At 61.1% G+C, this 25,117-nt stretch overlaps 1 protein-coding gene across 1 annotated transcript in view; it reads right to left on the reverse strand.

Annotated features, from left to right (window-relative positions):
* Nucleotides 1-4,862: 4,862 nt before the first annotated feature.
* Nucleotides 4,863-25,117, reverse strand: part of SHANK3 (SH3 and multiple ankyrin repeat domains 3) — a gene marked incomplete at its 5' end in the record, with an annotated part of 50,215 nt that continues 29,960 nt past the window's right edge. The window contains 4 exons of the mRNA XM_080811839.1: nt 4,863-7,193; nt 16,129-18,382; nt 22,234-22,318; nt 22,882-23,012. Of these exons, the coding sequence (XP_080667965.1) occupies nt 6,596-7,193; nt 16,129-18,382; nt 22,234-22,318; nt 22,882-23,012 (3,068 nt within the window). The 3' untranslated portion in view covers nt 4,863-6,595. The remainder of the gene's footprint in view (nt 7,194-16,128; nt 18,383-22,233; nt 22,319-22,881; nt 23,013-25,117) is intronic.

A 25,117-nucleotide genomic window follows, 5' to 3' on the forward strand; every position in this document is an offset into this window, starting at 1 on the left:
CCGGCCTGAATGGCCGCGTCCGCTCCCCCACGCGAGTGTAGGTTCTCCGCTAGACCATCTGAGCAGCGAGAGATGGTCCCTCGCCCACCTGCGCGTCAGGACACCTCGCAGCTTCTTCCTGAGTGTTGAGAGTTTTCCGATTGCCAGATGCCTTTATTCTTCTACTGCCTTCTCGAACTGATCTCCCTTCTCGCCTCGTCTCCCATAACTTTCAGGTCACATCCCCCTCAACTAAACATTCATGGGGTCTTGTGTGTCTTTACCCGGGCATCAGGAACCACCACCTCCTTTTCCTGAATCTGAGGGTGTCTCTTTTCTTCCATCTCAAGGCCCAAGGCCTCATCTCTACCACCTCAGTGTCATCTGCGGCCTCTTCTCTACCAGAGAGCCCAGAGATGATCTATCCCCTACCTGAAGGTCAGGAGCTGCATCTCTCCTGGGGGAGGGCACTGAGGCTTCCTCCGCCACACTGATGTGCCAGGAATTGTCGTGCCCCCACCTGGCTGCTGGAAGTCTCCTGTCCCTTACGTGAGTACAGTCTCCCTCCCTGCCTCAGAGTCATGAGCTTTTGTCTTCTCTACCTGAATATCACAAGGTCTCCTTTACTCGGTAAATGTCGGACAATCTCATCCCAGCTCCCTGATTGTCTGAAGGTTTCTGTCTCCTTCCTGGGGGTCTTGAGGTCTCACCTCCCCTACTGAGGGTCGCAAAATCTTCCCTCTCCCATCTGAGAGGAAGGAGGTCCCCACGCCCTCCCTGAGGGCTCCCGCGTTGTCCCCTCCCCCTGAGCGTCAGGAGATGCTGTCCCTCGCTTCTTCGGCTACATCTGGAGGTTCCATCTCTGGTCTCTTAGAGACAAGGGGTCTTCTCGCCCTACCTGCAGGCCAGGTGTCTGCATTCTTCAACTCCATTGTCAGACCTCTTATCTCCTCTCCACGAGTGTCCCCAAGGCTCCTCTAGGCCAGAAGATCTTGCCGCTCCAGTTATGGGGTGCTGGGTGCCGACAGTGCTGATTCCCTCTCGGTCCATGTTTGCTCAGTGACCTCTCTCGGGGCTGCGTGTTCCAGGCCCCGTGGAGACTGACATAACCCTTAGAAACGCCTGCAGAGGCCGGGGGGGGGCGGGGGGGGAGGCTTGTTGGGCCTTCCAGGAACCTCTCGGAGATAGCCTCGTCTTTCCCGCCGCTGAGGCTGGGTGGCGGCACGAGATCTGATTACAGGCTAGCTGTCATTTAGGGGCACGCATGTCCTCTGGGCTGCATGTGAGCCCTTGGCTCTCACTGCAGGGTCCTTCTGCGGGTCCCCTGGCTCTGTGAAATCTGCGGGCTAAGGTCTGGAGAATAACCCTGCGGCCGCTGCAGACCTTCCTCCACCGGGGCACCTGCCAGGGAGTCCCCTGAACAAAATTGTTCCGACGGCGTAGAGTGGCCTGCTGGGGCTTCCAGTCTCCAAGTGCCTTCTCCATTTGGGAAACCCCTTCCTGTCCCTCCTCCGCCTTCTAACACTGGGCCAGGACATCTTCTCTTCGTTTGTTAGGGAGAGGCAAGGCCGAGGGGTTTATGAGTTTTGGTATGTTGTTCCCATTCCTGCCAAGCAGCAAGCTGGGTTTCACCTACATGAACGTAACTGGGCCTCAGTAGCATCCCCTTTGTGAGGGTCTCACGGCTTTTATCACCGCTCCCTGCGTGTCAGGAAGGCTCCCCCATTTCCACCTGAGTGTAAGGAGGACACGCGTCTCCTAGGGAATTTCCAGGGCCCTTGTGTGCTTTCCCCAAGGGGTAGGTTTTTTTTCTCTGACCTTAGTGTCCCAGAACTTATGTCGTCCCTACCCTGCTCCCACATGGAAGTGTTCAGGGCCTTTCTTTGTCTCTCCTTTCTTGTGCGGCCGTCACTGCAGGTGGTCTCCGCTCCTCTGCCTGCGGGTTCGGGAAGCCCTGTCTCACCAACCTGAGTCCTAACGGTTTACAACTCGCCGACAGGGCCTGACACAGCTGAGTGTCAGACTGTGACTGATAAGGGAGCCGAAGAAGCTTTGGGATTTTATAGTCTAAGAAATGGCAACAGGAATTCAAGATGTGGTCATTAAAATATTGACTGTTTAAGAAAACATCTCTTCAGGAGTTTTTACAGGATTGTAATGGGCATAAAATCAATGTGGTATTTAGGTCCAAGAGAATCATTTAGCAGAATGATGTAAACATTTATTTTGATGCTAATATATACAATTTTCCAGAAATCACAACCTTTGCAAGTATTTCAACATATGATAAAAACAGGATGCCTCCATGGCTCAGTCAGCTAAGCCTCTGCCTTCAGCTCAGGTCAAGATTCCAGGGTCCTGGGATCGAGTCCCACGTCGGGCTCCGCTCAGCGGGGAGCCTGCTTCTCCCTCTGCCTCGGCCGCTCCCCCTGCTTGTGTTTGCTCTCTCTCTTTCTCTCTCAAATAAACAAAATAGTCAAAAAAATTTTAAAAAGAAAGAAAATATTTTAAGCTTCAAGATGAAAACAGTACCTAGTTTTCGAGAACACTTAGGGTCACGCAACGACACAGTGGAAGACCCGATGCCTAGATTCGAAAAGACAAGTGCTGTCCGACCCCACAGAGCAACACTCACTTCTGGTTCTAGAAAGGGCTGCCGGTCACAGTACCTGTCCCTGTGGCCACAGGATAGGCACGTGGTCCCCCAGGTTTACTTTTGCCCTTAACCCTAATGGAAGAAGCAAATGTCTCAAATACAAGTGTTCCAAAGCCCGAGGGAGAGAGGTAGGAAGTTGCCAGACAGGTAAGACTCTAGGGCCAGAGGGTACGGTCCCAGGGGCTACTGGGGGTTTGACTCAGGCCCAGGCACAGCTCCCATCACAGGGAGAAGGATGAGGGGTTCCCCACCCCTATGCCCCTCCACCTCACCTCCCTCCTCCATTCCCACCCCATATGCCCTCCTGCTTACCCCAGACTCCTTCCTGCTCCTCACTTCCTAACGCTACTCCCGCCTGCCTGACCAGTCCAACTCCCACCCCACCCTTCCTCACACTAATCCCTAACCCCTCTCCAGAGAGGTCCTCTGCAGAGCAGACACCATGCCCAGCCAGCCAGCCCAAGTTGGCCACAGGACCTCAGGCAGGGGCAGCTGGGGTGAGGGAGGGTTAAGGCGACAGCCTCTGCTCCGGGCTCGAGGAAGAGCATTGGTGAGTTTCTTGGGGGCCCCAAAAGGACATCCTGAGGCCACGAGGAGACCTTTGCCCTGAGTGAGAATGTCTTTGCCCCACAGCGTTTGGGGCTGCAACTCCCCCAGCCCTGAACCTACACTTTCCTCTGCCACATCTTCTCTCACGGGCAGGGTGTGTGTGAAGGGTCTGACCCCCCTTCTGAGGGGAGGGGCATATGCATCTTCTCCCCCAGATCTCCTGGGAGTCAGCGTGGGTGTTGCCACGTCCACAGAAAGCTGCCTCTGCCCTTGCTCTTACGTTCCTCTGCCGGAAGCTGTACTTACCCCAAGCTCAGACCCAGCCCCAGAGCAACTCAGGGCAACGCGTGCAGCTCGGAGGGTAATAGCCCCCACCCCCAGCACAGGGTTAGGTCCAGAGCAAGTCAGGGTCCTGCCTCCACCCCTACACTGAGAGCCCCTCGCCCAGATCCCTACTTCCAGATCCCAGATCCCTGACTTCCTTCATGGCCTCTTGTTTGATGACCACAGTTTCTAACTTGAAAGTGAAAATTAAAAATTTGAAAAAATTGGAAATTTGAAGTTGTGGGGCTTTCTAGACAAGCGGCAAACCTCTCAGGGCCCGAGACTCACAGGGCCTTCCCCACTCCCTCCCAGGCCGTCCGGACCTGGCTCACACCCTCAAAGCCCCTCTGCCGCCCCCACGTCTTCTCAGTGAAGAACCAGAGTCCATGCCCCTTCGACGCACTTTGCTCCCTCTGGGATCTTCACACTTTCCCGTGGCGTCTCCCACTGGCCCCACGCCTGACCCAGCAATAGCCCCAGTCAAGGTCCACATTTATCCCTGTGTCCTATCCGCACCCCACCTCGCCTTGTGACCGGTGCCTGATGTGTCTGCGGTGGTGGGGGGGTACCTGCCGCGCCCGCCCTCCCTCAGCTCCCATGGGGCCTCCTGCGCCCACTCTGCAGGAGAACGCCCACCCACTCGCCACACTGTGACTCCTCCTCCCACCCACTGAGACGCCTCTGCCCTTCCTGTGGGCGGAGCACCCCCACCAGGTGCCACAGCAGACCTGCCACACGGCTGGCTGGGGGCAGCTGGAGGCTCAGAGGGGAGAAGGAAAGCCTGAACAACACAGGAGCCGTGGGGGCAGGACAGCCGGGACAGACAAGAGAGGGTTCAAAGACAGGAGCCACAGGATTCAGAAACAAAGGGACATGGGGGGAGGGGTTGCGGCAGGGGTCACAGAGGACAGACAACCGGACTTCTGGCCCAGGGCAGCTCCTTGGTCAGCCGATAAACAGACGGAGAAACCTCCCAGCCAGCAAGCCCAGGCTGAGGTCCCACAACAGTTCCAGAAGAGACGAGAAGCGTGGCATGTGGACATGGAGGCCGACAAGGACACCGGGTCGGAGATCTGAGAGTCACCAGCGCCCAGGCTTGGATACTTGTGACAAGGCTGGGGAGTTTGTCCAAGGGACAGCAGTTTGTGCTCCTAAGAATTCCTCAAACAGGCAACTGAGAAAGTTTCATTTCTTATAAATTTATTACATAATAATATTATAATAATTATTATCAATAATAATAATATAAGAAACATAGATCTCTGTGGGGTGTATCACAACATCAGGGTCAGGAGGCCTCAGGACTGGAGTAGGGGTGAAATCCCCTGGATGGAACTCCATACAAAAGGAGGGGTGAAGCGGAACTGACCCTGTAAAGTTAAAAACCCAAATTGAACGGAACCAAAAACCCACAGTTGAGTGTGAGACCGAGTGTGTATGTGGCAGTCTGTTACAGTGACTGCTGCCGTGTGTGTGACCTGGTCTGTTGGTGAAGGGGTTACTGGGTGTGACTCTGCCCAGGGAATGGGGCCGGTTGGCCAGGGCGGGGCGGGCGGGCACAGACCGGCGTGCCAGGCCCCTGGGCTGTGAAAACTTCAGTTTTCTGTGGTTTTTTTTTTTTATTAAAAAAAGCTAGAAATATAAACAGAAACTTGTGAGTGACGTGGATGGAGCTTAGTCCAGACTCCAAACCCTAGGTTTAAAAACGTCCCAGGGCCCCCCCACCCCACAGATCATTGCTGAGTGTGAGGAGTCACAGTAAGGGGGGCTGGGGTGTCCTCTGGGGTCTTTGCCTCTCCCCAGGGCCTGCGGTGGCCTGACTCTAGGGGTCCTCTATGATCCCCCCAGAAGCCCAAGGTGGGGGGGTGGGGAGGGCATTGCCTCCAAGGGCCCCTGGGAGCCTGTCCCAGCAGCAGAGCTTCACCAGGGAGGCGGCTCTGGAAGGACAGGCTGGGCAAACAGCAGGTCCTAGGGTGCCTCTGACTTTCTTTGGAAGTGGGGATGTGCTTCCATGGCGCACACCCATACACGCACCCTGCACACACTGCTGGAGACCCCACCCAGGTCCAGAGTGGCCCCGGGGACCACGCTCCAATCAGGCACACACAGGGCTCCCATGCACTCAGCCGCACCCAGAGCTTCACACGCTCGCTCATGTGCGCACACACACAGGGCAGGAACAGGAGACTTTGGGGTCTGAGGCAGGGAGGCTTCTCTGCTGTGGTTGCCCAACAGTGTGGGGAGGAGGCTAGACCCCTCCTGGGAAGGGGCCCTGTGAGGGACTTGGCTGGGGGGCGGACGCCAGGGCTCTGCCCCTCCCCAGGGCAATGGTCACCCAGGTCACCTGACCTTGCTAGTGCCCAGCAGGACTCTGCTGCCTGCCGCCCCTCCTCCACGCAGCACCTGAAGGGTCGGTGGGGCACACTATAGCTCAGCGAGGGGAGAGGGCCGAGCCGTGGGCCCCAGGGCGGGCTACTAGGACCCTGGCCAACCCCAGACCAGCTGGAGCATCCCCCGCCCCATGTGGGGTGGCAGTGGCAGTGAGGGGCCAGAGATGGAAGACTGGGCAGCAGCAGCGGAACCAGTGAGGGGCTGTAGGGGAGGGGAAGGGAAGCTATTAAGGACAGAGATATTTGTTCCTTTTCTCGTTCCAAATATAGGGTGGATTAAAATATGCAAAACAGGGGGGCTCCTAGGCCCCCAACCGAGAACCCCAAGTCTCCCCCCTCCCCCCGAGTCACCAAGGTGTGTCCTGACCTCGCATGCTGGACTAGGTCCCCCCCTCTGGGAAAGTAGCCTCCAGAAGCTGTGCGGGAGATGGTCAGGCCGGAGCACCCCACCCCCAACCCTCTCCCGCTCCAGCCCCCCTGGCCCTCGCCCTTCCTGACCGTGTGCTGGGTGGGACTCGCCGGCCGGGGAGGGCACTAAGCAATGTACAGGGCAAGTCTCCGAGCAACAGCAAACAGGACGATTCATGCAACATTCCTGGCCCGGGCGCCGTTGTGGGGGGCGGGCCGAGCCCGCGGCCCGGGGGTCGGGGTGGGGGGCCCTGCCGGCAGGGCGCGGCTGGGGCGTGGGGAGGGGGCGTCAGCTGCCGTCCAGCTGCCTGAGCGCGCGCTCGATGTTCATGCGGTGGCCCACGCGCGTGACGCCCAGCTCCACGAAGTCGTCCTTGGTGAGCGCCGGCAGGTGCGCGCCCTCGATTTCGTGGTCCTCGAAGCGGTCGCGGTGCTCGCCCAGGTGGATGCTCTCCAGCCAGTCGCCCACGTCGAACTTGCTCCAGAGCTGCAGCGGCTTTTGTTGGAAGGGCCGGCGCGGGCCGGGGGCCCCGGGGCCGGGGCCGGGGCCGGGCGCTGGCGAGGGCAGCGGCGACGGCGAGGGCGAGCGGCTGCGTGCGCTCACGCTGCGCACCACAAAACGCACCTCCTTCGGCTCGTGCGGGATGGAGAGGCTGGACGACTTGAGGATGGTGGGAGGCGTGAGGCCGAAGGGCCGCCCCGCGCCCCCCGCGCCCGCCCCCAGCCCCTCCACCCGCTCCAGCGACGCGGGCTTCACTGGGCTCGGGGCGCGGCGCGCCACAGGGTAGCGGCCGCCGGGCCGCACCGGGTAGGAGGCCCCGCCGCCCGGGCCCCCGGGGCTGCGCTGCGCTGAGATGGAGCTCAGCTCACCGAGGCTGCTGAAGAGCCTGCGGAGGGAGAGGGGGTCAAGGCCAGGTGAGGGGAGCCAGGAGACGCGGGGGCAGGCGGAGGGGGCGCGGCCCGCGGCCCGGAGGACGCTGGGGGCGGAGTTTGGGGCTGGGGGCTTGGTGGGCGCCAGGAGACGCGGGGGGGGGGCCGGCGGAGGGGAGCGCGGCCGGCGGCTGGGGGGACCCTGGGGGCGGGGACTGGGGCTGGGGCGGGGCTCGGGGGTGGGCGCCAGAAGACGCGGGGGCAGGCGGAGGGGGCGCGGCCCGTGGCCGGGAGGACGCCGGGGGCGGAGTTTGGGGCTCGGTAGCCTTACGGCCACCGGAAAAAAGGTGGGATCCGAGGATTACGACGGCCATTTTGTCTGGCCGCCAGGGTCAGAGCCAGGGCCCTGTTGGGGCGAAGGGGACTAGATTGAATGGACTATAAAGAGTAAAACCAAGGGCCCCCTTCGCAGCCCAGAGGAGGAAAGGCAGCCTTTCGCGGCAAAGGGAAGACCGCCCCAACCCTGACAGCCTCCCACACTGGCCCTGGGCACTGCCCCATCCACCCGTGCCTGGAGGGGAAGACTGTGGCACTACCCCTCACCACTCCCACACGCAGCTCTGCGCTCCTGAGGAAACCCAGAGGAACCTGGGCGGGCTTCAGGGATGGCTGAGTCGTGATGACGACTGCTGGTGGCACAGACTGACCGAGCCCATGAGTCAGAGACAGACACCAGGCAGCGTTCGTGCCCACGCAGAGCAGCCGCGTGTGCAGGACAGGTGTGAGGCAGCGACACACCCATGACACGCGGCCTCCCTGCACAGGACAGCACACTGCAGCCGCAGGAGCACCCACACGTGTCACAGACATGCAGCAGAGTGGCAGGAACGGCAGTGGACTGCTTGTGAGAGACGCACGTATGTGCAGACACACACACACACACACCCACACACACACGGCGCCTCCCTACCCAACATCAGCTGACGGGACCCCAGACCTGCAGCCCCTCTCCAGCATGGCCGCAGTGGGAGGCCGACCTGGGAGGACCTCCAGAGAGTACCCACTCCCTCGTCCCTCCCCCTTCTTTTCCGTTCTCCGCCCCAGTTGCGCCCGGGGAAGCCGGGGGAGGGGGCTGTCGGGGGGACAGAAGCCCCACGAAGCCGAGCAGAGCCGAGAGCAGGGCGCCCGGGACAGCGCGCGGACAGCGGAGAGCAGGGCGCCCGGGACAGCGCCCGGGACAGCGCGCGGGCAGCGGAGAGCAGGGCGCCCGGGACAGCGCGCGGGCAGCGGAGAGCAGGGCGCCCGGGACAGCGCGCGGGCAGCGGAGAGCAGGGCGCCCGGGACAGCGCGCGGACAGCGGAGAGCAGGGCGCCCGGGACAGCGCGCGGGCAGCGGAGAGCAGGGCGCCCGGGACAGCGCGCGGGCAGCGGAGAGCAGGGCGCCCGGGACAGCGCGCGGGCAGCGGAGAGCAGGGCGCCCGGGACAGCGCGCGGGCAGCGGAGAGCAGGGCGCCCGGGACAGCGCGCGGGCAGCGGAGAGCAGGGCGCCCGGGACAGCGCGCGGGCAGCGGAGAGCAGGGCGCCCGGGACAGCGCGCGGGCAGCGGAGAGCAGGGCGGTCAGGAACAGCGCGCGGACAGCGGAGAGCAGGGCGCCCGGGACAGCGCGCGGGCAGCGGAGAGCAGGGCGCCCGGGACAGCGCGCGGACAGCGGAGAGCAGGGCGCCCGGGACAGCGCACGGACAGTGAGAGGCATGGGATGGGCATGCTCACTTACACAGCCGGCGCTCGGGACCACCGCGCAGCTAGACAGAGCAGCCACATGCAGATGGGCAGGAGAGAGCAATGAGAGAGAGTGTTAGCAGCCAGGGCCGCACGGCAGGCACATGGCCCCCAGTCACAGCTAGTGTGCCAGCCAGGTGCAGGGCTTCCTGGCCAGACACCCACTGGGGGAGGGACTCAGGTGTGGTGGGAGGGAGCCAACCTGGAGCCACTGGGGAAAGGGAACTGCAGGCCAGACCTGGGCAAATCTAGGTGGATCCCTGGTCTGCCTGTGGGACCTATTTTCGAGTTTATGATAGGCAAATCAGAATGGTGCCCATCCACTGGCTTTACTTGGAACACTGTGAGGTGACACTTCGTGTCCCCTTATACTCTCTGAGGTCTGACCGGCCTCTCTCCAGCTGCCATCCCACCTCCCTCTCCCTGCCCCTGCCTAAGCTGGGCTAAGGACCCTCCTCTGGGTTCTCCCATCCACCTTTGTGCAATCCTGACTGGTGCCAGTCCCATATGGCACAGGGCACCCTCAGCACCCTTCCACCCCTTAATGTGGGTTTTGTCTTTTCCTCTCCCACCTGTGCAAGGTCAGCCTCTCCCTGGAGATCCAGCTCTGTCTCTCCCACTCAACCTCGATTCCAATTTCCAACTTCCCTCACCCTCCACTGGCTTCTCTCCTCAGCCTCTGTTCCTGCTGCCTCCTCCCAATCACTCAGACCCACAGCAGAGCCTCTGGAAGAGACTAGACCAGGCCTCCCACACACACGACCCCCAATGGAGAGGGGCTCCTAAGGACACCTGGGGTGCGCTCAGGGGACAGGCACCAACCAGAAGAAACCCTCCCTACTCCCACCACACCTGTCCTCCCTGGTACCACCTAGGCTTTGGGGCAAAGTAGGGCAGCAGTGAAGGGGAAGGGGGAGGATTCCCGGGGAGATGTTGCAGCAGGTGGTGGGTGCCCAGGTGGAGGTGATTGCTGGAGGCGGGGGGGGGGGGGAGCAGTGCTGGGTAAGATGCTGAGGTAATGGTGCCCAGGATAGCCCCACTAGAGCCCTCACAGTGACCCCAGCCCAAAGCCCTGCATCTCAGGAGGGAACCCTGCCTAGCCCTGCCCCAAGGGCTGGGTTTCAGTGGAACCATGTGGGTGTGCCTGGAGCCATGGGTGGGACAGAAGCATACTGACAAGTTGGCAGGACCACAGCCAAGCTGTGAAGGCAGAGAGAACAGGGTGGGTGCTGGGTAGTGCAACGGAGAGGTTTGGCCTGAGCCCAGAGCATAGTCTGGGTTCCAGGAGGCCTTTCTGGCCAGTGCTGGAGCCTTCCTGCCTAGCGGAGGGGGCAGCTGGCTCTAGTAGCACCCACGAAGACCTCCTGAGGAGAGGTGCTGGGGGCAAGGAGATGAGCCCCTGCCAGAGAAGATGGCTGATGCCAGGAGGTGCCCTGGCCCACCAGGCTGGGAGTGGGGAGAGATAGCCAGTCCTAAAGGTGCCCCGGCGTGCTGGACATGGGAGGATGCCTAGAAGAAGAGCCTAAGGAAGTCTGTGTGCTCGCAAGGCCCCTGGACACAGCAGGGAGTGGCCGAAGGGTCCCCATGGCCCCAGTGCCTGCTCCTCTGCCCCTTCCTTTTGGGGAGCAGGGAACTGCCCACATCGTCCCCTGGACAGGAGTTCCAGCAGTGTCCCTGGCCAAGTTTCCATGCCCTTCTGCATACCCATCACTGTCCATCACTGCTCTCAGCTGTCTGATCACACCCCCCCCCCCGCCAGCCAGGCCCAACCACGGCGTGGTCACATCCCAGCACCCGCCAGCCTCCCAGAGGGCTTCTGGGCTGCCCACCCTCTAACAACCGGTACCTCACCAGGCACCCGCCAGCAGCCTCCTCCAGATGGTTCCATGCCCCAGGCGTCTCTTCCACCAACATCTGAATGTGGTACTGTCTCGCTGCCTCGTGACTCTTCAGCCACTGAGGTCCGGCCTTGCCCCCAACCCCCCACACCCCTGTAGTTACCAGAGGAGCAGCAGGACCCCTTGCTGACCTTTCTTCCGTCCTTCCTAGATGGGTTTTGTGGGTTCTCCTTTTGGCTCCCACTTTCTTCTGGGCTGTGTGGTCCGTTGCCCCCTTGGCTATGGCTACATGTGAGGCCCAGCTAACCTCTGAGCTCCAGATCTCCAGGGGGACCACCAAACACGCTCTCCCTTCCCCCAGTCCTCCCCACATCAGCTCCACCTTCAGCCACCATCAGCTCCTCCTCCTTCTCACCTGGAGGGCTCCTAGCTTTGACCCAGGTCCTCATCCCCATCCGCGCCCCTCAGCCACCTAAGGGTCCAGTCATTCAATGGTCTCGCTCAGGACCTCTCACCTCATTTCCTAACTGTTCTCCTTGACTCCCAGGCCTTAGCACAAAACCAGGAACACCACTTATACTGGAAAACACGCCATCAAACAAAAATCACTTGACATGTCTCTCCCAGGCAGGAGTACCTGTTGGCCCACTGGTACCAACAGACAAGAAAAAGTCAAGCTCTGGCCCCGGCGTCTGGCTCCAGCCTTCGGCTGCTGCACTCAACACAGGGCAGGTCTGGGCCTGGGGACGTCTGCAGTCCGGGAGCCGTGCCCGGGGAGAGGGTGCGCAACAGCAGCACAGCTGACACAGACTTGCAGGCTTCGAGGCGCACCCGATCCAGCCTTGCGCCTACCCACTGCCCACATCCGCTCACAGCGCCGGCCTCGGCACACTCCAGATGTCCCTGTGTCCCCTCATCCGAGAGCCCTTCCTGCCCTCCCAGCAGAGTTCAGGGCTCTTGAAGCAAGGGACCCACGTGCGTGGGAGCTGCGAGGACAAAGCCTATCCTGACCCCAGTGCCTCGGCCGTCATGCAGCAGGTGTCAGCCCAGGTCCCGGGAGAAGCCCAGCGGGCCCTTTACCACCTGCCGTCACACCGGGTTGGATCCAGATCCCTGCCAATTGTGGCAGAAAAACCAGGCCCACAGAAGGTCACCAGAGCGCGCTTCCTACCCCATGATGGGAGAGTGTGACCCTTATTAGTGACCGTCTGAGACCTGACAGCTGAGAGGCCACAGCACAGAGCACATCAGAGGGCAAAGACGTGTGCAGGACATACACCCCCTGACTTCGTATTTCCAAAGCTATGTCTCCGGGAACGTCTTTCAGTAAAACCTGACATGGGGGCAGACGGATGTAAAACTGAGAGCTGCAGCAGAACTCAGTGTCCCTGTGGAGCTCAGAGCCACCATGGACTTAAGACCACATGCGGGATTCCAATCCACCCGTGCAGTGTGGAAGACAAACGGAGTTGGGTGCACATGTGGGCCTCAAAGACCACGGTGGGGCTCTGAGAAGATGGAGGTTCTGTCTATAACCAGGGCTAGACGTGAAGCTAGAAGCGTCAAGCCGGTGGATAGTCTGGGATCGATGTTCCAGAAAGCCAGAGGTCCTGGACCTTCCACCCAGAAAGATGGCCCCAGTACAGAAGAGCCAATCGTTTCAAGTTCCTGAGCTGCCGGTCTGTGGCACACGGGGCAGCCTAAGCCGCCCAGAAGATCTTGGGCTGCAGAGTATCTTGGGACTAAACGGCATCAGGGCTGTCGGTGGGGAAGTGAACGGAAGGGTGTTTACTGTCCTGGGATGCCCACTGGGTGAAGAGAGGGACAGGCCTGGAGCTGAAATCAAGGAACCCAGGGGCCAAGGCTCAGAGGTGTGGCCCCCCAGGTGGCCAAGGCTATTCCTCTGGGGCCTCTGCCAAGAATGGTCCTGGGAAGAAGGCAGCCCCACCCAGGTGTCAGGACTTCCACACTTCGAACACCCCTCTAAGAGACAGCGTCACTAGCAGTTCAGCATGAAACGAGAGGTGAGTGCTAGATTCTGGCCACAGCCGACCGCAGAGCAAGAGCGGCAAGGGGAAGGCGCCAGGGCCCCCGCCAGCCACACGGACTCCAGTGGCCACAGCATCCCCTGCTCGGCCCCCGGACTGGAGCCAGAAGCCAAGGGTGGGCCGTGGGGCCCGCCCCCCAGGGCTGTGGTTTCACCCAGGTGTGAGGGCAGGAGGGGGGCACCGAGGGAGAAAGGCCGTGTGAGCGGGAGCAGAAAGGAGTGCAGTGGGGAGTGGAAACGGGAGGCAGGGCAGAGGGATGGCCCAGGAGGCAGGACTGATCCGGTGGCACTGTGGGGACTCGGGCATCAGGGATTTCGGAGAACGCATGCTGTCCGGGATACACGTGACCCGTTAAGGTGTCCGTCTAACGAATGAACACGCGTGTGAAGGGACTGCCGCTGTCACCAGAAGGGCTTTAACCACAGAGGCTCCAGAGACTCAGGCTTAGGGCCAGACACACACCACCACCTCCTGGCCGCAGCAGACTTCCTCACACGCTTCGTTCTACCGCCTGGAAAATGGAGAGTTTACTGCTGTCCCTCTAGCAGACTGCTGCAGAGGTGAAAAAACGGGACCTGACATCTTCTAGGGTAGCATCTGGCGACCCTTTTTAAAGTTTATTTATTTAGAGAGAGAGAGAGAGCAGGGAAAGGGGCCCCGGGAGAACCTCCGGCAGACCCCCCACTGAACGTGGCGTCTGACACGGGCATGATCCCACAGCCCTGAGATCGTGACCTGAGATGAAGTCAAGAGTCGGACGCCCAAATGACCACGCCCCTGGGGTGCCCCTAGCACCTGGCACTCTTATTTCCCACAGAGGGCCTGGCTGAGCACATACAGTGAGAGCCTGATATGCTGCAGGCCTGAGCTCCGTGCTTCAAGGTGACGCCGTGTGTCACCCTCGTCATGTCACAGGGGAAGGGCTGATGTTCACAGAAGGGAAGGGGCTGGTCGAAGACTACCGAGCTCAGACGCAGCCAGCTGAGAGGTGGGGTCCAGGGTCCAGGGTTCTCTGGCCCCAGGCCGATGCCAGGGAATGAAGCCAGCTGCTGAAGCCGGGAAGGGCCGTGTCACAGGGACCCCTGTTGCTTTAGGTCATCTGGAACCCAAGAACCACCCTCCCTCACTCTCGGCATCTGTCTGCTAGGTGAGGCAACCCCAAGCCTCGGCTCCCAGGACAGAGATGACTCGGGCCTGGCCAACGGCAGCCTCACTTCTCCCTGACCCCAGTGATTCACTCAGAGGAAAGCAGGGGACCCACGTGAAGCCAGTCAGAGGCTGGAGGTTTGTAAAAACTACTGAGCGGAAGAGGCTCACTTTCCCGCGGGCCCGTGGAGTAGAAGGGATGTGAGGTCCGCAGCTGCGGGTCTCGTCCTTCCCCAGCCCGCGCCCAGAAGAGAAAACAAACCAGCATCCTGGTGCCACCCAGAGCCACGGAACAAGAGATCCTTCCCCTGACAGAGGAGAAATGGCGAGGACGCCCAGACGCCCACGGGAGCCAGCAGAGCAGATGACAAGAGCCGGGCTCACCTGAGCCTGACCGTGGGGTTCAAGAACCAGCAACCCTGAACCGACCGTGCACCTGTCCCTCGGTGGTCTTAAGCCACCTCCCTAGATCTCACATCACAAAAGACAGTGCTTACATGCGGCTCAGTTCTTTCTTCTGTTCAGCAAATGTTTATTGAGGGCCTGCACGGTACCAGGCACGGTGCTGCCCACTTTAAATGGCTTTAATTTGCATTGGGGCCAAGGGACACAGAGGAATGGAGGGCCTGTCGAGGGAGGAGAAGCAGAGATGAAGACAGGGGCTGGTCGGGGGTGGGGGGTGTCCGGGAACCCCCACCCTCAGGAGCCAGGTCCTGCAGAGGCCCAGGATCTGGGCCACTCGTCCCAAACGGACACCCCTGGCCATGCCTCCTCTCGGGGCATGTTCAACAGTGCCCTGCTGGAAAGAGGACTTTCCCATTCATCCGGAAGCAGGAAGAGGCAGAACGGGGAGAGAGCCCCAGAGCAAGCCCCCGAGATGACAGGAGCTGAAGAACAACATTCCTGGACTACTTAGGAGAGGCACCGTGAGCTCCCCAAGCCCCAGTTTATCTTCTGAATCCTTAACTGGAAGAAGGTAAATCAGACAAGCCTCTGTGAGTAAGACCCGAACCCCTCACTGCTTTGGGAAGTCTGCCTTCCAAGACCAGCAGGAAAGGGCCCGCTAGGCTAGTCTTCGGGGAACGAGGAGGAGCCAGGCGGTGGCACCCCACACACTCCCCACAGAGCCAGAAGAGGGAGGAGGGCCTAAGGGGCACAAGAGGCAAAGGCAGCTTGAAGAGGGCCGACAAGGGCCAGCCAGGGGATGAGCAGCTCTGCCTTAGACCGGCAGCAGTGGGCAGGAACCAGCTCTCCCACATAGTTACGGAGCCCACAGGCCCAAGAGGCCCTTTCAGGAGCAGAGCCCTGGGAATGGGGTCCTCAAGGAAATGTCCAAGGGATCAACCCAGGGGCTCTGGCGGCTCTCTCTACCAGAGCAGCACCCCAGCCCCTTGCTCAGCCCTCCCCTCTTGGGTCCCCACCCTGGCTAGGAGGTAGGAAGAGAAGACAGACAGACAGACAGGGGAGGTATGGAGAAAGCGAGAGGGCAGATGGAGGGTGCAGAGGCAGTTTGACTTCCACCAAAGAACGGCTTCTAAATGCACTCTGAAAACCATGCTGGACTCTGTTTAAGGGACATGGAGGCAGAGCGAGAGACAGCAAACGGGAAGCTGGTGGTGTGTCCTAAAAGGAAAAGGAACCCGTGTTCCCTAAGCCTCCAAAGGAAGCAAGGCCGGAGGCAGCTCCAGGAGTAGTGGTACCAGCCACGTGGCCATGGGGGGCGGGGGGGCAACTCCAGAATGGACCAGAGAACAACCCTTAACAGCCGAGGCAGCTTTAGGCAGGAGCAAGAGAGTGACAGCCCACAGGAACCTGTGGCAGGGAGTCTCCAGGAGGGCTGGGGAGGGGTTCATGCCCCGCCGGGGCCCTTCCTCGGCGCCCAGCTCCCACTCCCAGCACCAACAGGGATGGAGAGAACAGCAGCCCTGACATTTCAGACCCCTGAAAGAGACTTCTGTCTCACACAGACGGCAAGGGCAAACAGAGGACAGAAGTGGACAGGAAGGGACGCCACGGACAGGTAAGGGGTGGGGCAGGATGGACTGTGGAGGGGGAACAGAGGGTACCGTGGACGCACGAGAGGAAGACCACAGAGGGGCTGTGGACCCGGGACGGGACCCTCCCCACACCGCCCTGCTCACCGAGCTGCCGCGATGGGCGACTTCTTGGCAGGGTCCAGCAGGCCGCCCAGGCCACCAGCCGGCTCTTCCCCCAGGGAGCGTGTGTCTTTGTTCAGCTGCTGCAGGCGGGAGCTGAGCTCACTGATCACAGCTGGTTTGTCATCTTCGGGCCCAGGGAGCCCCCGGCTCTCCACGGGGTCCCCCCACAGCTTGGACCTTCTCTGGAAGAGGTAGCGAGGGCGAGCAGGCCCGGCAGCGGAGGCCAGCCCAGCGGAGGCGGCGTGGTGCTGCTGGGCCATGAGCTCGCTGTCCGAGGACTGCTTCAGCAGCGGGTCCCTGAAGGTCACCGGCCCCTTCCCCAGCGGGGACTTGAGCTTGGGCTTGGGAGGCACTGGTGGCTTCTCGAGTAGAAAAGTGTGTCCGTCGGCGAAGGAGGTGTGGGTGTCGGTGAGCTCCCCACTCTCCGAGCTCAGGGTGGACATGCTGGACACCGTGGAAATAGTGCTCGTGGTCTCCAGGTGGGGGTCGCTGGAGCTGCGCGTGTCAGCCTCCTCCACCCCTGAGTCAGCCGCAGACTCAGGGGCGGGAGGTGGCTCGCTGCTCGGCTTCCCTGAGGCCGGGCCTGGCACCGTGGTGGGCGAGGGACCTGGGCCAGGAAGTGGGGTGGCCAGCAGGACCCCGTTGGCAAACTCCTCGGGAGGCGGCACCAGCCCAATGCGGGCCAGCTCCTCCCTGGTCTCCTCATCACTGGAGGACAGCTGGGCAGGCGGCAGGTTCACGGCAAATACCAGCTCCGGCTCCTCCTCGGAGCTGCCCTGGCCTGGCCCGGGGTCGCTGGGCGGGGCGCTGCCAGGGGGCTGAGCCCGGGGGCTAGCCAGGGGCTCTGCCACCACTGCTGACTGCGTGGGGGTGGGGGCCAGCTCTGGGGTGCCCGGACGCTCCTCTTCAGCCGCCAGCCCACCGGGCTCCTGCCCGTTGCTGGTGGCGTGCACGACAATGAGGCCGGCTGGCCGCTGCAGGGACGTGTCCAGGACGCTGAGGATCATGGACTTCTTGTCCTCCGGCGACTTACGCTCCTCCCGGGGTGCTTTCTCCGGCTCCCTGCGAGCGGGCACAGGAACCCAGGCCGGGCTCCTCGGGGAGAAGGCTGGGGAGGCCAGGGCCCCTCGCTCCGAGTCTCGGGCCTGTACGTCCACAAACAGGGGCCCAGGGCGGTCAGCGTCAGGGCTGTGCACCGGCGTGGGAGACCGGGAGGGCGCCTGGGAGGCCAGAGCCCGTTCCCGGGCAGCCAGGGCGAGGGCCAGGGGGGAGCTGGGGTCCAGGGGCTTGCCGGTGAGTGGGTGGATGAAGGTAGATCCCGAGGGCCCAAGGCTCGGGCCACTGACCAACGGCTTCAGAGCAGAGACGGGGGAGGGCAGGAGCAGGTCACGGCCGGCGGTGGGGCCGGTCCCCAGAAGGCGCTCATCGATGGAGCGGGAGGGCTGCAGGGAGGGCAGGTCGGCGCTGGGAGGGCTGCCCTCGATGGCTCCCACCGACAGGAACACGGTGGAGCGGCGCCGCTCCTCCAGCCGCCGGTCCTTGCCGGGCCCCGGGCCCCCAAAGGCGAGGCCGGGGCTGTCCGCAAGGCCGTAGTCGAGACCGCTTGGCCGAGGCCCCCGGTGTGTTGGGGAGGGCTCGCGGGCGAAGCTGCCACCCGTCGGGCCCGGGCTGCCCACGGCCAGGGCCGCACGCTCCTGGGCGTCTTCCACCTGCAGCTGCTTCACCAGTGGGCTCTTGCGGCGCTGAGGCTTGGAGGGCGCAAAGATGCTGGCGCTGAAGGCGCCCAGGTTGGCATAGGGGCTGTCGGGCCCTGGCGGCCGCGGCCGACGCTTGGGACGCTCTGGCGGGGTGGCCGCAGGTGGCGGCCGGGGGACGTCGCCCATCTCCGGCGCGGAATCCTGCAGGATGATCATGGAACGCGCACGCTTCTGCCGCTCGGGGTAGGGCAGCGGCCCCAGGGGCACGCCTGGATCATACAGGCCGGCGGCCCCAGCGCCCAGGCGCGCTTCCAAGCCAGGCTTGAAGCTGGAGCGCACCGTGTCATAGGCGCGGCCCGGAGGGGGCGGCGGCGAGAAGGCGGGGGGCGGCCCGGAGTCGAAGTAGTAGGGAGCGGGTGGGGGTGGCGGCGCGGTCTGCGGCGGGGGCGGGATGCCGCGGCCCTCGCGCACAGGGTCTTGCATCGAAGTGCTCCTCGGGAAGCGTCCCTCCAGCAGGGACGCCAGCTTCTCGTCCTCCCCTGCGGACAGAGCGGGTCCAGTGAGACGAGGCCCTGGCCGACTCCAGCACCCACCCTCTGCAGAGGGCGGCCGTAGTCCCAGACACAAGGATTGCAAAGACACCCCCTTAGAAATTGGCGGGAAGCGCTAACTGGACTGGGAGGACGGATTCAGGGAGGGCTTGGAGGCTGGGGTTGGAGACCAAAAGGGGAGGCGCAGAGCCCAGAGCATGGAATCCAAGGAAGGCCCCCAGTCTGGGCTCCTCTCCCAACACCCGGGCTCTGCACTCCAAGCCCCCGGCTGGGTTGGGAGGGCTCTTGGGAAGACTTGGGGAAGGTATTAGTTCTGACACAAGGCCAAGGAGGGCTCCACCCACAGACTGAGAAAGGACTCAGGTATACCGGGTTAGGGCCAAGACCTGCCCAAGCCCCACCACATGAGAGGGCCCGAGAAGCGTCCCCAGTCATGAAGACAGAGCTGCAGAGGAGAGGCAGGCGGCTGGCTTCCATCCCAGACTGAGCAAGGCCATACCACAACAGGGGAACGAGCGGGTGTTGCCGGGAGTTCCCTGGTGGCAACCAGAGACGGGAGGAAGGGAGAAGGTCCAAAATTAGGGGGACGCGCTCCCAGAGCAGGAGTGACACAGGGACTGTAGTCACAGGGGAAGCCGACTGTGGCCACCCGTGCCATGCATCTGGCAGAAAGACAGCTGGTGCCCAGGTGAGAAGGTGCTCTGGGACGAGATAAGCCCGGAGACGCTCCATCCCAGAGACCCAGATGGACTGACTGGGAGACACTGCCCGGTCACTGTGGTAAACTTAGTGGTTAAATCTCAGTAACGCTGAGTGAAAAGGAAGGAGGAAGAATTAAAATGGAATTTTAGACTAAGCACCTGATACATGTTTGAGTTTTACTCCCTATTGGCTGTGTGACCCCAGGCCAGGCCCTGAGCCCCTCTGAAACTCAATTATCTCATGAGCAACACAGTCTTAAAATGACACCCACTCTGTCTGCCTCGATGTGCACGAGTAAGGCTCTGCGCGAGACTGGGGCTGGAATGCTCAGGGCCCTCACTGTCCTCTGCCGGGCCAGAACCTGGCAAGACCTCCCAGGTGTCCTAATGAACACAGTGTGGACCCCTGCGCTACAGGCGTGTTCCATTAGGCTGAAAGTGTTGGCCGGATCTGAGGAGAGTGGATGAATGGCCCGTCCGTGCGGACACACACGGTGGCTGGCAGAGTGCCTTGGGGATCTACACCCGGCTTCACTCTGTGCTTGGTCACATTTTTATGAACGCACTACCATGCAGACTGCCTGTTCCCAGCCACCCGCTCCTTTAGCCACCAGTGTGGTTGGCTCAGGCCTCCAACACCAAGCTACTGCCATCTCGTCCTGCACTATAGCTCTTGGATCCCGGGCACAGCAGAGATGTGCCTTCCTGGAAAGACTGAGGCTTGAACTCCAGCATTAGGGTTACCGGCCGGTGTTCCTTAACCTCCTGACATGCCAGTTCCCTAACCTCGGGAGGAGTGCTGGCCCCTGTGCTGGGGTGCCAGCGTGGGGGCCATTTAAAGCATGCAGCTCAGGACTGAGCACCTAGAAGTGTCCGGCGAGGAGGCTGAGTTCCCCGTTCATTGGTACCATTTTTAATCTGCCTTCCGCCCCCTCCACTGGACATAGACGTTGGGGCCGGGTTCATTGCAGGTCTCCTCCCCACTGCACTTACTGAACAGCACGTCAGCACCCGCTGAGCTCCCCTAAGCAGATTTGCCATGCCGAATTCTAACTTAGGGTGCAGACAAGTCACTTGGCTGGGACGAAACGGGGATCGGTTCTGTCACCAGCCCAGGTAATCTGGTAACACCTGCCCAACAAACACAGCAAGCATTTCTCCAACATTTACTGTGTGCCAGCTTCAGGGCGTAGAGCCTGTGTCTACCAACAACTCCAGCAGCTGTTGCCTGTCCTGTGCCCGTAGGACAGCCCACTGGGTCAGCCTCAGAGTAGCCTTGAAGGCAGGCACGAGACAGTCCTCAAGTTACTGATCGGGACCCTGAAGTTTCAAGGACCGAATCATGTGCCCAGGGCCACAAGGGTGGAAAACCCTGGGAATCTGACACCTCGGCCAACATGTTGGTGACGAGCAGCAGGCCAGGGCCAGGAGACTGAAGATGAACCCCTCTCAGTCACTCATGGAGTCAGCACAGGAGGGTCCAGGAGGAACCCCACCAAGAGGCTCATATCCTACAGGGCAGACACTGAGATCTGGACCCATGGTGGTCAGTCCCAGCACTGGGCTAGGCTGAGGAACGGGCCATCTGGGCAGAGTGAGGGCAGGTGCGAAATAGCAAATTCTGGTACACCAGGTAAGAGGGAAATGGAGACAAATGCCTCCCAGATGAAGTAGGAGAGACCTGGGGCCGGTCCACAGGATCCCAAAGCAATGAAGAGCCCCTGTGGGTCAACCAGAGGGACGTAGGGTGATGTCTGCTCTGCAAAAAGCCCCCATTGGCCAGGCCTGAGCAATGGGCTGGCCTGATATCTTACCAGAAGACGGGTAAGGCAGCTGTGTGACCTTGGGCAAGTCATTTTACCTCTTTACCTGTTTCCTCATCTGTAATACAGAGGTATTAATAATATTACCTCAAAAGGGTTACTGAAGTCTTAAATGAGCCAGTGTGCAGGAAACAGTGTTGTAGTAAGTGCTAAGTAAGCATTACTTGGGTGGTGAACAGATCGGGGGTGTGGTGGGGCACACATGGGCAGACGGACGGACAAGTGGACGGGTCTGTAGGTGAACGGATGCACAGGTGGGCAGGGGAGGGTGCCTAGATGCCTAGAGTGATGAGCAGTGGGTGGGGCCTGTGAGATGACCCGGTCAAGAGAGATGGCTAAGTGGGGATGTGAGAACAGTGCTGGGCATGATGAGGTCGCAAGGAGACAGGTGCAGAAGGCAAAGAAACTAAGGACACAGCCTTTCGAAGGACCCACACTTAGTGGGGTGTGTTTTGGGGCGGGGGGGGCATTAAAGACTGAACAGCCTGAGAATGGAGAGAAGAACCGAGAAATGTCCTAAAGCCCTGGGAAGGTGAGTATCATGGAGGAGGGAACGGAAAGACCAAATGCCAGCTGAGGTCAGAGGGACCGGTCACGTGTGTACCAGAAACAACCAGTGCCCCTAGCGGGAGCGGTTTCAGTTTAGGTGGGGACAGAGCTAACCTGCCCCAGGCTGAGGAGCGGGTTGGGGACAGGGGACAGCACGTATCGGTGGCTTCTGGAGAAAACTGGCTGTGAAGGAGAAAAGAGATACAGAGCAATACCTCGGGCGAGGGGCAGGCAGGTTCAAAGGCAAGTCTAGGGTTAGAAACCGGACATGTATTCACGCTACAGAGGAAGCAACCAGGATAGGAGTAGAAGACCCAGGGACAGGGATGCTGGTGTCTACGGAAGGCACAGGAAGGTGACACCACGGGACAAGAGGAGCAGAAGGGGTACGCACACTGGATGGGGAGCGGTGGATGGGGGCACACTGGACGGGGAGCGCTGGACGGGGCGGGGAGTGGCGGGTGGGGGCACACTGGATGGGGAGCGGTGGATGGGACGCGCACGGCATGGGGAGAGGTGGATGGAGTAAGGGAGCCTCAAGGGTCTCCTTTGGCACAGTATATCTGGACTGGGGGAAGGACTGACCCCACGTATGCCCACAAACAAGAAGGAGATTCCTGGGCTGTGACTCGGGAGAGGCAGTTCTCAGAGGGAAACTGGAAACCCCGGTAGAAGGATTAGGGGAGACAGTGTCCTCCAGCCCCACATCCACCCCAGCCCCGGCCCCATTCCTTCCAGCCCCGTGCAGCCCCCAATCCAGCCGTACCTACAGACTTGGTCCGTGGAATCCCCTTCCGCAGGGAGCCGGGCAGCTTTTCTGGGCCTGGGAGGCCCTGGCGCTCAAACAAAGACTGTGGGAGTTGGGGGGTTACACGGAGGCACTGGGTCTCCCAGTTATCCATCCAGCCCCAGCCATCCTCCTCGGCCTGAGGTCAAACACCCCATGCACTAATTCCAGTGGGGCCAGCGCGGATGGGGCCTGACCTAGGACTCTGACCCAGGTCCTGAGGTCTCCAGGGAGCAGGGCACAGCCAGTGGGGCCCTGGGCATAGAGTATGGATAGGGTTGATGTGGATGAGGCTGGAGGAGTCGCCCAGAAGATGCCAAGTGAGAGCCGTGGCGGGGGATACACTGCGTCGTACCCTCCACAAGGCCGGGGTGCTCTAGGTGGTCCTGGGTGTGACTGTGCAGGGGATACTGACCCACAGCCGGGGCAGCGAGCACCCAGCCTTGTGTTAGCCTGTGGCCGTTCTCGGGGCTCGGATTTCCCCACGTGTGAGCAGAGAAGCCTTCACCCCCACCCCGGAGAGGAGGGCCCAAACGATGGGCTTCCGCCCCAGAAGCACGCACACACGCACCAGCAGGGCACAGGGAGCTCGGACCCCCGTGCCCCCCCGCTGCTGCGGTGACTCACACTGATCTCGGCGGGGGTGATCCTCCGACTTGTGGGCCGCTGTTTGACGGTGGCGGCTCTGGAGTCGGCATCCGCGATGTCCGGCCTCAGCGCAGGCTCCGCGGCGGCTGCCAGGATCTCATCCAGTTTCTCTGTGCAGCCAAGGGAGGCACCGTCTCAGCAACCCGGACCCTAACTGGCTCTTCCCTGGGCAGCCCCACTGCTGAGTCCTCCCTGAAAGGCTGGTCCACCTGGGGCTGCTCAGGGAACCCCTGGACCCCGCCCACCCACGTCCCTTCCTCCAGACCCGAGACCAGGGAGACGGGGAGCCAAGCAACATGCATCCCATCTGAGTCCCGTGGCCGCTCTGTCCTCAGCAGCTGGGCCTGGTCACTCCTCCAGCCCCACTCCAGGAGAAGCCTGACCAACTACTGGGGAGAGGACCCGGGGAGGGACAGCACTGCTCAGAGCCCGGGGACTTCCTGAATTTGTTTCCCTTCGCTCCTCAGCACCTGGCGTTCCTCCTCTGTCGGGGCCGCTGCACCGAGAGACAAGCTGTTCGTGGGGCTGCAGACCCAGGACAAACCCTGGTCTACACCCGTCGCCCACAGAAGAGGCAAGCAAGTCAAGACAAGTGAACAGGGGAGCCTTCTGAAAACAGAGCTCTCGGTCCCAGACTAGGGACCTAAAAAACAATGGCCCTAATGCAGATTAGGAGACCACAGACCCTTGCGCCGCACCCCCCCCCCCCCAGGAGCAGCCCCAGCCTGGGTGGGAGGTGCTGAGACCCAAGGAAGGCACTGGGAGGGACGGCGCTGAAGGGGCCTCCACCAGCCGTAAGGAGGAGAACTGGCGGAGAGCAGGGCCCAGGAAGGGAGAAAGGCACCAGGCGGCCTCAGGCAGCGTTCAAACCCATCCTAAAGAAAAGCTGTGTTTGCTTATTTTTATCAAAGCTATTTCATGTTTTTACAAGTGGTGTTTTTGCTTATCACCATGACTTGGAAATTTTGTTAGAGACGTGTGTCCGAGAACGAGCAGCTGAGCCTGGATGACTGGGGTGGGGGCACTCAGGTCAGCATGTGGGGTGCAGGAGGGGTGGGGGCCGGCTCCCGCCCACAGCAGCCCTGCCTCACCCCCACCATCACGCAAGCTCTGAATCCCCAAGGCCTTAGAGGCTCTGGCAAGACTAGAGGACCGCGTGTCTGGTCACACTCGGCCTCACACAGAATGCCCCCCATCAGAGGACCCAGTCAGCCCCAACACCTCCTACTCAGCGGTCGCCATGGGGAAAGAAGTCGGCTCCTCCCAGCCGGCTGGCCCCCAACCCAGACCAGACCCACACCGCGTACCCACTCCGTCCTGACGTAACCTCTCTGTGCCTCAGTTTCCTTATCTGATAAAGCAAGCGTGCAAATGGCCACTGCGTCAGCGTCTGCTGTAAGAACTGGCATGGACGCGAGAAGTGCTACACCTCCACCTGGCTCGGGGCAAGCGCTGAAGACACGCTGCCCCGCGTCTCCCCAGAGGGCCTGTGGGCTCCCTGAATGTGCTGCGTGTCCAGCCTGGGCCCTGAGTAATACAGGAGCTCAACAAAGGGGACACCTCACCGGCAGAACCCTAACCCACCTACAGACTAGCTCACGGGTCCTGTACATGGCTCCCATCACCACCGAGAGGGCTCGAAAGAGGTCGTCGTCTTTGTTTTCGTAATGAAGCAAGGAATTTCCCTTTGGAAGCTGAACCCACCATCACCACCCTCGGTTCGGTCCTCGGTGACTTGCGGTTAGGAGAGCTTCCCATGACCCTTCTCTCATTCCTCCAAATCATACGGAGAAGATGCTGGTACCATCCTCATTCTACCCAAGAAGAAACGGAAGCTCTGAGAGACAACGCGCTCCAGCTCACAGATCAAGTAAGAGATCAGACTTAACCACCAGGTTATCCAGAAACCGCAGACATAAAGACACGAGCCGAGAAGAAACATTTCCACAGGGCATGAGTTCACCTGAGCTGTGGATTTTAGAGGCTGCATCTCTAGGTCCAGAAGAACGCAATCCCAGAAACCAAAGCAGTGCGTACATGAGGTCAGCAAAGCAAATGTTGTTGGAAAGGGCGGGGGTGGGGGGGCAGCGGGTGCTGAGGCCAGTCAAGAATTATTTCCAAAAGAGAAAAGAAGCAAGAATTCTGCAAACTACAAGCTGGTGAGGTTGACAACAACATCCACCATTATTAGAAAATACAGTCTTCAATAAAGTAT

Source organism: Martes martes (genome assembly GCF_963455335.1).
Source record: "Martes martes genome assembly, chromosome: 8".
NCBI lineage: Eukaryota > Metazoa > Chordata > Mammalia > Carnivora > Mustelidae > Martes > Martes martes.